The sequence below is a fragment of the Electrona antarctica genome, assembly GCF_951216825.1.
Source record: "Electrona antarctica genome assembly, chromosome: 9".
Lineage (NCBI taxonomy): Eukaryota > Metazoa > Chordata > Actinopteri > Myctophiformes > Myctophidae > Electrona > Electrona antarctica.
This window is the reverse complement of record NC_136790.1, coordinates 2,237,523-2,248,983: the sequence shown is the minus strand read 5'-3', so window position 1 is coordinate 2,248,983 and position 11,461 is coordinate 2,237,523. Positions and strand designations below refer to the sequence as shown.

Below are 11,461 nucleotides of genomic sequence, written 5' to 3'. Positions count from 1 at the left end.
CCTCGGCGTGTTGCCCCCCCTCGGCGTGTTGCCCTACTCGCAGTGCGTATTGCACGTCGTACACGTAGCGACGGCACTGCTCCCTGCCACCTCTGAGCTAATTCCCATTTCTTTGCTATTTGCAAATGTTCAGAAGTTTTGAATTCTTTTTTTTGGGTTTGTTTTCCACTAATTGATTTGTTTAGAATTTAGTTTAGTTTAGTTTATTTAGGATTTTATAGGATTTTATTATTAGGGCTTTTAGTTTTTTTTCCTCCCTTTTCAAAATATATTAGTTTTATATTAGAGTATTATACAGAGGACCATTGTCTTTAAAAAATATGGTGTAGTCGACAAACAAACAAACAAACAAACAAACAAACAACTTTATTAGGTTTCACAATAATTATGCACTCCACACTTTTAAACAGTGCACTTTAATTATTGTCTCCACCAGGCCGAAGGCATGGGGAGAGAGTATGTTTTGCACTCCGTCCGTCCGTCCGTGTGTCCGTCCGTGTGTCTGTCCGTCCGTCTGTGAACAGCTAATCTCCATGCAAGTTGGAAATGCATGCCCCGCCCAGATATTAAGTCTGTGTCCCCTTTACAGTATGCCTGAATGATGTCAGAACAGGCCTTACACACACACACACACACACACACACACACACACACACACACACACACACACACACACACACACACACTTTTAATGAAATTGAATTGAATTGATCCCCAAGCACACATGCCAGAAGTCTGATGCGGGCTCCCTCTGTTGGACTATACAAAGTGTTAACCCGGAAGCTGAACCTGTCCAGAACCTGACACTTTTCCAGTTCTGTGATGGTTCGTTGTATACGGTATATGTTTCCATTATAACCAAGCCTTACACGCTCACTATAAGAATCACAATGTGACGTGTTGTGGGCCTGACGTGGTACATCGGCTATTTGCATCACTATTTAAATTTAAAATGGGATCTCTGAATGAAACACTGTCAGGAACTTGGAACAAAATTGTTGCTCTTTATTTGACGTATCGTCGTTAAGACCTTCGTCAGGACAGACAATAACAACAGGCCACAATAACCACCAAACATCTAACGGCTCCACCCCCAGTGTGTGTAGGTCATTATTGTCCACCAGTAGTCCACTGTGTCGTAGTCTAGTAGCCAGCTGTCCTTGTCCCATGCATCCCCCCCTACCCCCCCCCCCCCCCCCCCCCCCCCCCCAGGCGAGGGGGTAGCTGGTCGTTCAGACGAGGGGGAAGCTGGCTTCTGTGGCAATCCCACACTGGTTGTCCTTGTTCCTGCTCATCTTGATGTAGCCCATGTCGCCCCAGCCCTCTCCCCAGCTAGACAAACACACATTTATACCAACTGTCAGGGTAGTGCATATACATGTGTACCAAGACATTAACATTATTCTTTTAAAAATATGAACGTTATTAAAATGTTAGTGTTTTGACAAGTATTTGGGGACCCACTTGCAATGTCAATCAGGTCCCACCATTTTTGTACTGTACTGTACTGTACTGTACTGTACTGTACTGTACTGTACTGTACTGTACTGTACTGTACTGTACTGTACTGTACTGTACTGTACTGTGTTTACCTGTTCTTCACTAGCCAGTAGTCCAGTCCATCCTCTGTAGTACCATAACCCACCACCAGGACAGCGTGATCCAGGTCAGACTCACTGCTGCTGCACTCTGGTTCATCATACACATCATCTACAGGAACACGCACGCACGCACGCACGCACGCACGCACGCACGCACGCACGCACGCACACACACACGTAATTACGGTACTACTTGTAACTTAAGGACATCATCATTTTAGAAGAGATTTTGATGTTATTTTATTTTTTACCCCTAACCTGTGATACAGTGACCCTGATCTCTAAATATACCTAATCCTAACACACGTTTTATTTAGCTTTGTAAAAAAAAAATGAATATAGAATAGAACAGAATAAATAGTACCTGAGTTCTACTGGAAATTTTATCGAAAATGAATTGCGTTTTTGAGGGCCTAAACATATAAAGTTGTGCTTTTTTTTTTCTACAATATTTTTGGGGCTTTTTATCTTTATTGACAGATTAACAGTAGTTTGACAGGAAAGGGGGAAAGAGATGGGGGGGACACACACACGCAGCAAAGGTCGTCGGGTTCGGGACAAGAACCTGCGCCACGCTGTCAGGCCAGGATTACCAGCCTTGGTGCCCGGACCGCTCGGCCATGTTAGTTTCAGTATACAATAGCGCTGCATGGTTCTCACCTGACTTGAAGAGCTGGAAGGACTCGTGGTTGGCGTCGATGGCGACAGACACCGGTGGCTCCGGTGAGGTCGGCCCAGCCGCTGCAGGTCGCTCCCACGGTGCTGGGGTCAAAGCAACAATCCCCGTCCTGGCGCCATGCAGTGGAGGAAGGACGAAAGAGCACTCGCGGTCATGCACAACGCTGTTTCCCAAACAGTGGGTCAGGACTGGAGGACCCATTTTTGTGTCACGCACAGACCAATTTTTAAGGGTCATGACTCGAGTGAAAATCTGATTATTTTTTTATATTCAATTAATTTCTTTTAACAAACAAATCTAAGAAATTCCATAAATAAAAAAATAGTAATGAAAATAGTCGATCTACAAGCTCACAACGTTATGTGCTTGTAAATCTGCTAATTTTCCCTAGTTTGGGTCCCGGGCATCTAATCTGTCTTTTGGATCTCGACTTGAAAAGTTTGGGAACCACGCCTGTGTAAACATTTTGACTTGAGTATTATGCTCAAATGTATTGCAAAGTGAAAATATACTTAGAGTATAGTGTAAATTGTAAAATAAATGTTTAATTGACAAACCTTTATCTAGCTCTGCATAATAATAACTGGCACTTGTACTCAAGTATAATTTGATTTATTTGTTTATTTATTTTTACATGACGGTGTGGCTACGTTTAGGCTACTTAAAGGACCACTTTCAACCTATCCTCATATTCAGTAACAGGTCCTCACTAATGCTCATTATAATATGGCGCCATTTCGGAAATCGTTGACATGACCAAACCTGCCTATCCATGATGTCATAGCGTCTGTATCTCGGGCGCCATTTCAGGGAAGGCAAGCTTCTGCGTGCGTCACAGAAGGGGGCGTTCGGTATAGGCCAATCAGAGGCAATGTAAACGTTTGTTTTCTCATGCCAATATAAAGCTCAATTGAATTGATAAGTCTGTGATTGGCCAGCCCAGCGTGCCATCCGCACATCCGCTTATCTATAGGTGTTTATGTCTGTGTGAGTAGACAGACATGGTGACTATCCTGTTTATGTCTGTGTGAGTAGACAGACATGGTGACTATCCTGCTGTTTATGTCTGTGTGAGTAGACAGACATGGTGACTATCCTGCTGTTTATGTCTGTGTGAGTAGACAGACATGGTGACTATCCTGCTGTTTATGTCTGTGTGAGTAGACAGACATGGTGACTATCCTGCTGTTTATGTCTGTGTGAGTAGACAGACATGGTGACTATCCTGCTGTTTATGTCTGTGTGAGTAGACAGACATGGTGACTATCCTGCTGTTTATGTCTGTGTGAGTAGACAGACATGGTGACTATCCTGCTGTTTATGTCTGTGTGAGTAGACAGACATGGTGACTATCCTGCTGTTTATGTCTGTGTGAGTAGACAGACATGGTGACTATCCTGCTGTTTATGTCTGTGTGAGTAGACAGACATGGTGACTATCCTGCTGTTTATGTCTGTGTGAGTAGACAGACATGGTGACTATCCTGCTGTTTATGTCTGTGTGAGTAGACAGACATGGTGACTATCCTGCTGTTTATGTCTGTGTGAGTAGACAGACATGGTGACTATCCTGCTGTTTATGTCTGTGTGAGTAGACAGACATGGTGACTATCCTGCTGTTTATGTCTGTGTGAGTAGACAGACATGGTGACTATCCTGCTGTTTATGTCTGTGTGAGTAGACAGACATGGTGACTATCCTGCTGTTTATGTCTGTGTGAGTAGACAGACATGGTGACTATCCTGCTGTTTATGTCTGTGTGAGTAGACAGACATGGTGACTATCCTGCTGTTTATGTCTGTGTGAGTAGACAGACATGGTGACTATCCTGCTGTTTATGTCTGTGTGAGTAGACAGACATGGTGACTATCCTGCTTGGCACTCAGCATCAATGGGTTGGATTGGGGGGGTCAAATCAACGAATCAAATGATTTCCGAGCGCGGCACGGAGAACAAAATTTCACTGCAGTAACGTGTGTGACAAATCGTACGACTTTGACTTTGATGATATGTCACAATTTTCTGTCTACTCGTGCTTTGTCTCAGAGGTTGATAGGCCTATTATCATGAGCATCAGTGATGGCCAATTATATGAAGATATACGTTTTAAAATGTAGTAAAGGAATTCAGAGTACAGTAGAGTGCCACTTGTTCCACCACTGACTTCTTCTTCGTAGGGGTAGGACTCCTCGGTGTCCAGGCCTTCGTTCTGTGCAATGTAATCAAAGGCCTGGTCCACATCTCCTCCGTCGCAGCCCTGGTTTCCGTAGCTTCCGGAACAGTCCACCAGCTGCTGCTCGCTGAGAGAGACCAGTTTCCCCGTCTGTCTGAAGTGCTGTCCCTCCAGAGAACCCGTCTGGAGGTGGGTGGGACAGACAAGGACAAAGACATATCTTTTATATATAGTTTTATTTCGGTCTTGTCATGTACAGAGTTAGGTCACAACTAACATTACAAAAACAGTATAATGCCTATACCCTTTCTGTCTTCAACAATAACAAAAGTGTTCTTTTCAAGATTTCAGATTTAAACAGTGCCGCATATGTGCGTTTTGTAATCTCTGAGTCAGCATCATTGGAAATGATGATCCTGCCCTCAATATATTTCAGAGAAAAACAAAGGCTGAATGAATGAATGAATGAATGAATGAATAATGCGCACGCAGACGCGCATGCACGCACGCACGCACGCACACACACACACACACACACACACACACAGACAGACAGACAGACAGACAGACAGACAGACAGACAGACAGACAGACAGACAGACAGACAGACAGACAGACAGACAGACACACACAGAGTCACACACACACACACGCAGCATACAGCGCTGAAGGCCCAGCAGGAACCACAGTACCCCTGGTCCTTAACATCAGTGACATATCCCATGTCCCTCCAGTCCACTGCGGTGGGCAGCTTGATGCCACCTGGAGGTATGAAACCATAATATCATTCATTATCGTTCATCTCGGGTCACGCTCACAATAATCATTATCGTGGGGATATTAATCTATGGTTATCGTTGTCATACACTGGACATGAGATAGCTCTGTACTTCAGAATCAGAATATCTTTATTGTCATTGTGACAAGACAACGAAATTGATTAGCAATCCAGCTCAGTCCATTAAAAAATAATCTATGTAAAAGTCATACTTCTACTCATAACTACAGTTACTGGATAAAGACACAAACACAAACATACATTAACCACCTCATTTCGGCTATTTTCTAAAGATTTGAAAACTTGAAACATTCTGCAAAATGAGTACTTTGTCCATCCGGACATTTACATTTTGAATTTCGTTCTTTTAATTGTAACAGAATATTTCTATATTGCAGTATTCATACAACATGTGCATGTGAATATACTTTTGTTACCTTTCACGAATACGATTCATAACAGCCCTAATGATGGTCCCAGAGCCATAAAGTAGGACAGAGTTACGACATTGAGGGGGCAGAAAACTGAGCGCTGTTCATGCAGCCAGGAGAGTGACAAGCTGGAGTTTGAAATACATTGTTTACAACGAGGGCGGCGCAAATATCAGCAATTTTAGGCATGTGTGCAACATGACAACTGTTTTAAAGTATTACGGTAGTACAGTGACAACTATCTACTCTCTATAATGTTTAAGTTGTACTATTATTAAAAAAACGATCTATCATAAAGGGATTTAAGATCATTAAAGCTGGGCTGTTGCCTGAGTCCAGTGCATTCTGCCATAACTTCCGGTCCAGGACATTGTCACTCTTCGCCCATAGCACTAAGAGCCGCCATTGGACTGGCCCCATTATGTGAACGGAGTTGTCGTAACTCTGTCTTACTCTATGGCTCTGGATTGAAATTAAATGAAATTAAATCTATATTTACCCAGGGTATCTGGGCTAAGCTCAAGAACTTGTTTCCAGCCAGGCCCTGCTCATAGAACACATTTCATCGTAGTGGTTCAATGCCTTGTTCAAGGGCACTTCAACGGTGGTAATTTTAACGTGTCGGACGGCTGATTCGAACTGGGAACCTTCCGGTATCAAGACCGCGCCGCTATCCGTTCGGCCACCGCTGCCACTTAATTGTGATTGTGTAATTGTGATTGTCCCACGTACCTGCCGGTGGCAGGTAGGCGGAGCCTGCACGGCGAGGCTTGGAGGAGCGCAGGCGGCCTCGGGAGATGAAGCGTCCGTATTCCTTTCTGTCCTGTTCACATGGGTCAGAAGAAATGAAACTCTAAGTACATTTACTCAACTATTGTACTTTTTGTGAGGTACCCTCACACAAAAAAAAGAACATGCCGTAATCCTGGTCTCTATACTGCCTCCCCCTGGTCAGCTGGGGTGCCTGATGAAGTGGAACGGAACTGATTGGAATAACGTGTTCGCGTTGTGAGCTTGTAGGCCTACATTGGCTATTTCCAGCATGCAATCAAGTCGAAAATCTGCCATTACGACGCCAGAAAGCCCAGCCAAAACACATTTCAGTTGACTAAACGATATATTATGATATATGTATTATTACGATATATATATATATATATATTACGATATTTAGTCGACTAAAACTAGACAAACACTATAACATTGCAGCTGACTAAAATAAATAAATAAATGAAAACTCATTCAAGAAGACTATGACTAATACTAAATTAAAAAAATTAATTTTCTCTCTGTCAAAACAAACAGAAACACTACCATGTCAGCGAAGGGGGTCATGCCCAGGCGGAAGGACTTGATTCCCTGGTCCGCAAGGATGTTGTGAACCAGCACCCGTTTGCGGTTATTGAGCCAGACATCTTTACGATGGGCCTCCTCTGCCGCAGAGCTGTACACCTTTCCTGGATAGAATGAGAGATCAGGGGTTTTTGATTGATTGATTGATTGATTGAAGAATGTATTAACAGTTTGGAGAATTACAGTACATTTCAAGTACAACTCAATACAAAGACTGTCAACTGTGGACGACACCATAAAGCATTACGCTTGTTTACAATAGGGTCCACCATGTTCAATTCATCATAACCTTTAGAGACGTACACATATGTACACTTCTATATAGTTTACTTTATTTAACAGTTTGCATGATGGACAATTATTAGGCACAATACAAGGTCTGCTAAAAAGGATAAAATCATGAAACCAAGAAAGCCCCATTGACTTGTTTCCATTGCTGTCAAGTAACTACTGTAAGTTTAAAAAACCCTCATGTTTCTATGTCATGGTTCTCAACCTTTTTCATGTCAAGGACCCCCAGAATAAACCCTCATGTTTCTATGTCATGGTTCTCAGGAGAGGGTACGGTGCCCAACAATGAAAAAGGAACAAACACCCGCACACTGTCTTTGTGTTCATAAAGATATCCTGATGAATATGGCCGAAACGTTGCTGTTTCCCTATTAAAAGTTGGTCACTGCATTTGAAGACAGTGTGCGGGTGTTTGTTCCTTTTTCAATAGCTAAAGTATAACATAATGCTTAAAACACCAAAAGGGGTTCCCGTCCTGAATGGGGTTAAGGACATGTCACACCAACGCAACTCCTTGCAACTGCCATTGGGGGATAACCATTAACCGTGGTCGCATCATACAACTACGTACATGGCATGCAACTACTCGCAAACCGTTTGGTTGCAAGGAGTCGCATGACGAGTCATTGGTGTGGTTTGGGTCTCAGTCTCACCAAATTTGAGTTTCCACGCGTGGAACTCCAGGTCTTCCAGGGTGAGGGTGGCAGCGCTGGACACCGCCAGGATGACACCGGCAACTAGCAGGAACTGCATTCTGACAGACAGACAGACAGACAGACAGACAGACAGACACCTTGTAAATATTTGTGTCCTTGTATCTCTAATGTGGACATAAATAAATGATTAAAATGTGCGTGCGTGTGCGTGCGTGCGTGCGTGCGTGTGTGTGTGTGTGTGTGTGTGTGTGTGAGAGAGAGAGAGAGAGAGAGAGAGAGAAAGAGAGAGTCCTTACCTTGCCGTATATGGGATGGAGAGTTGGTGGAAGGTTGGTGTGAATTCTGTTCTTATATAGAGCGTCGCAGTCCCGCCTCCTACCCTGGACCAGGAAATGAAACCCAATGCATTATTCTCATAGACATTTCTTAAAGTATTTATTTAAAGACGGTTACGCCGCGGACAAAGCCAACTCGAGTCGTGACAACTCATGACAACACAAACAATATTTTGAACCAAACAAATAATTACAAAGAAGAAAAACAACAAAAAAAGTGTTGTAACCTGCCGTTTTTTTCTTCTTTCTAATTATTTGTTTGGTCCAAAATATTGTTTGTGTTGTCATGAGTTGTCACGACTCGAGTTGGCTTTGTCCGCGGCGTAACCGTCTTTAAATAAATACTTTAAGAAATGTCTATGAGAATAATGCATTGGGTTTCATTTCCTGGTCCAGGGTAGGAGGCGGGACTGCGACGCTCTATAGTGTTGTAGCCGAGCATATGGGGTGACACAAGGAACTGGTATAGGTGGGAGGGTTCTGTTGTTTCACTTACATGTCAGAACTGGCAGGGAGGGATATAGCCTGAATTGTCCTTTCGTTTCACTTCATGCCCAGAACATTTTTTTAATGGGTGTGGCAGACAGACTGGAGCCAGGCTATAGGGGAAGGATATTCGTAGTAGTTTTCTTTTTTTTTTAATTTTTTATCCCACGATTTTGTAACCCATTTTTCACCCCTGTGTCAATTATGTAATGTGATCCTGGGCTCTACACACCCTCCGCCAACCTAGTCCCCATACATGGGGAGAGCAACGGACTTGAACTCATGCTTCCTTCATGCCTGAGTGTCCAAGTTGCTCCTTTACACCTGACAGGGGGGAGTTTCCCTGGTTGGACGTAGCGCGTGGAAGGAACACGTTATTCCAACCAGTTCCTTTCCCCTCCATCAGGCGCCCCGGCTGGCCAGTGGGAGGCAGTTTAGAGACCAGGATTACTGCATGTTTTTTGTGAGGGTACCTACCCTAGGGGACACGGGGAGAACATGCAAACTCCACACAGAAAGGCCCTTTCGCCAACCCCGCCTCGGGTATGGGCACTGACGCAGAGGAGGAAACACGCCGCCAGCACCCACAGCGCCCCGAGCGGGAATCGAACCAAGGACCTTCTAGCTGTGAGGCGACAGCACTACCAACTGTGCCACCGTGCCCCCGATACCAGTGGTTTTCAACCCTTTTCATATCAAGGCCCATTATTTATTCAGCATTGGATCCACGGACCGAATAACAGTCTAAGTCCACACTATTGATCCATAATATATAAATGATAGATAAGGGTTCAGGACAACAAGGCCTTTTCGTGGAGGGGTCAGTCTGAAATTTGGATTTAGACTGTTTTTCGTCTGTGGTATGACATTTAGCCTCTCTGACCCCAAACTAAAGAATATTTAGTTATCGTCGGACAAGATTTGGTCCACAATTCCATGCTGTATTGATGTTGGTACCATTAGGAGAGATAACAGGCAAACCAACAACAAAATAAGAATTATGTTACATTCTCTAATTATTGTGTAGACTTCTTGTAAATTAAGTAATGCAGATGTTTAACAACAAATTAAATCTCGAGAGCGTAAACCAAATGGACCCGGAAGGGTCAGAACTAGTCCTGATATTAAATAATTACAATAATAACGTCACGTTATTATTCATTTACTATGAAAACCTGCATTTCCTGTGCATCCGTCCGTCCGTTAGTTAGTCACCCCATGCACGCCTCCATATGGTCACACCTCCATATGGTCACACCTCCATATGGTCACACCTCCATATGGTCACACCTCCATATGGTCACACCTCACGACATCCCACCTCCAGGTCACGCCTCGTGACATCACTGTGACATCCATATATGGTCACGCCTTGTGACATCCATATATGGTCACGCCTCGTGACATCACTGTGACATCCATATATGGTCACGCCTTGTGACATCACTGTGACATCCATATATGGTCACGCCTCGTGACATCACTGTGACATCCATATATGGTCACGCCTCTCACGCCTTGTGAAACATCTCCAATCTCCATATATGAAGATCACGACACTGACCTCATCTAACCCTGGATAACCATACATGGAGATGACTAGATCATCAGATCTAGATCTGGAGCCGGCCACTGCGGCCAGCAACTCTACATCTGACCTCAAACCCTTAGATCTCCATATTTGCATGCTGACCTGCACTGACATTGCATATGTTGAACCTTCCCCACCAGTCCTTCCTGTTCTGACATTCCAACGTATGTTGATCTGACCTCATCAAACCCTGTTCACTCAAGACACGCTCCATATATGGCCAGTACAGAATTCATTCCATGTTGATCTGACCCCCCCATACCAAAGAACCAGCGGCATTAATATCAGTGTGATAAACTAACCTTTTATGCTTTTAACCTCACTTTTAAGTCACTACAAAACATAAATTGATAAAATCTTTATCTTTGGGGTACAGACCCTGCGTAAGTGGGTATGAGGAGCTACAGCTATACATGACAAATTGTAATAAAACAAATAAACAATTGTACACTTATACCAATAATGCTGGTAGAAAATATATGTTTTGAACCTAAACCGATTAAACTAGATCTTTGGTTTCAATGGACATACTAGCGTTAAATTAAATAAACCACAACACAATTAGTTATAGATTAAAACATAATAAAATCACCAGAGAAAATCACTGCTACTTTTATGTTTTATAGGCTGCTAATTTGAATAATGCAAACGGAATAATTAAATAATTTGAAACTAACAGTAAACTCCTGTTACTGTTAGTAACAGGAGCCTTCCTCAGGCTTGAGCCTGAGGAAGGTCGCAAGACCGAAACGTTGCTTGCTTTGCTTTAATAAAAATCTCTGAAACCAGTAAGTGGCAGTGTGCGGGTGTCCCTCCTTCAACGCCATATATATAAGAAAATCCTTCAGTCTTTTCTTAATTTTCTTAAAATGCCTTTTACCCTTAATTTCTGTGATGCATACTGGTAGAGAGTTTCAGAAAGTCATTGCCCTGTACATGACTGTATTCTTCATTGCATCAGTTCTTGGCTTAGCCACTGTAAATCGACCCATTGCAACATGTCTGGTATTATGTCTGTGTCTATCACTGGTATAATGAATATTTTTATATAAGCATTTTGGTTTTTTATTTGAACAAATGTTCCTAAA

The 11,461-nt window shown here is 43.1% G+C and overlaps 1 protein-coding gene across 1 annotated transcript; it reads right to left on the bottom strand.

Moving 5' to 3' along the window:
* Positions 1-1,215: 1,215 nt before the first annotated feature.
* On the bottom strand, positions 1,216-8,300 carry LOC306929271 (procathepsin L-like). The gene is made up of 9 exons (XM_079509713.1): positions 8,258-8,300; positions 7,959-8,059; positions 6,976-7,118; positions 6,394-6,484; positions 5,114-5,223; positions 4,444-4,635; positions 2,314-2,389; positions 1,593-1,710; positions 1,216-1,332 (listed from the first exon to the last, which is right to left on the bottom strand). The coding sequence occupies exons 2-9, from the start codon at positions 8,056-8,058 to the stop codon at positions 1,233-1,235; spliced, it is 930 nt and encodes a 309-aa protein (XP_079365839.1). The 5' UTR covers position 8,059; positions 8,258-8,300; the 3' UTR covers positions 1,216-1,232.
* Between the last annotated feature and the right edge of the window lie 3,161 nt (positions 8,301-11,461).

What these genes read in the sequence shown, in the direction of transcription:
- LOC306929271 (XM_079509713.1), bottom strand. Translation starts at nt 8,058, where the DNA reads ATGCAGTTCCTGCTAGTTGCCGGTGTCATCCTGGCGGTGTCCAGCGCT. An exon ending in CGCGTGGAAACTCAAATTTG is followed by an intron (nt 7,119 to 7,958) that starts GTGAGACTGAGA and finishes CATTCTATCCAG; the next exon opens with GAAAGGTGTACAGCTCTGCG. An exon ending in CCTGCTGGGCCTTCAGCGCT is followed by an intron (nt 4,636 to 5,113) that starts GTATGCTGCGTG and finishes ACCCACCTCCAG; the next exon opens with ACGGGTTCTCTGGAGGGACA.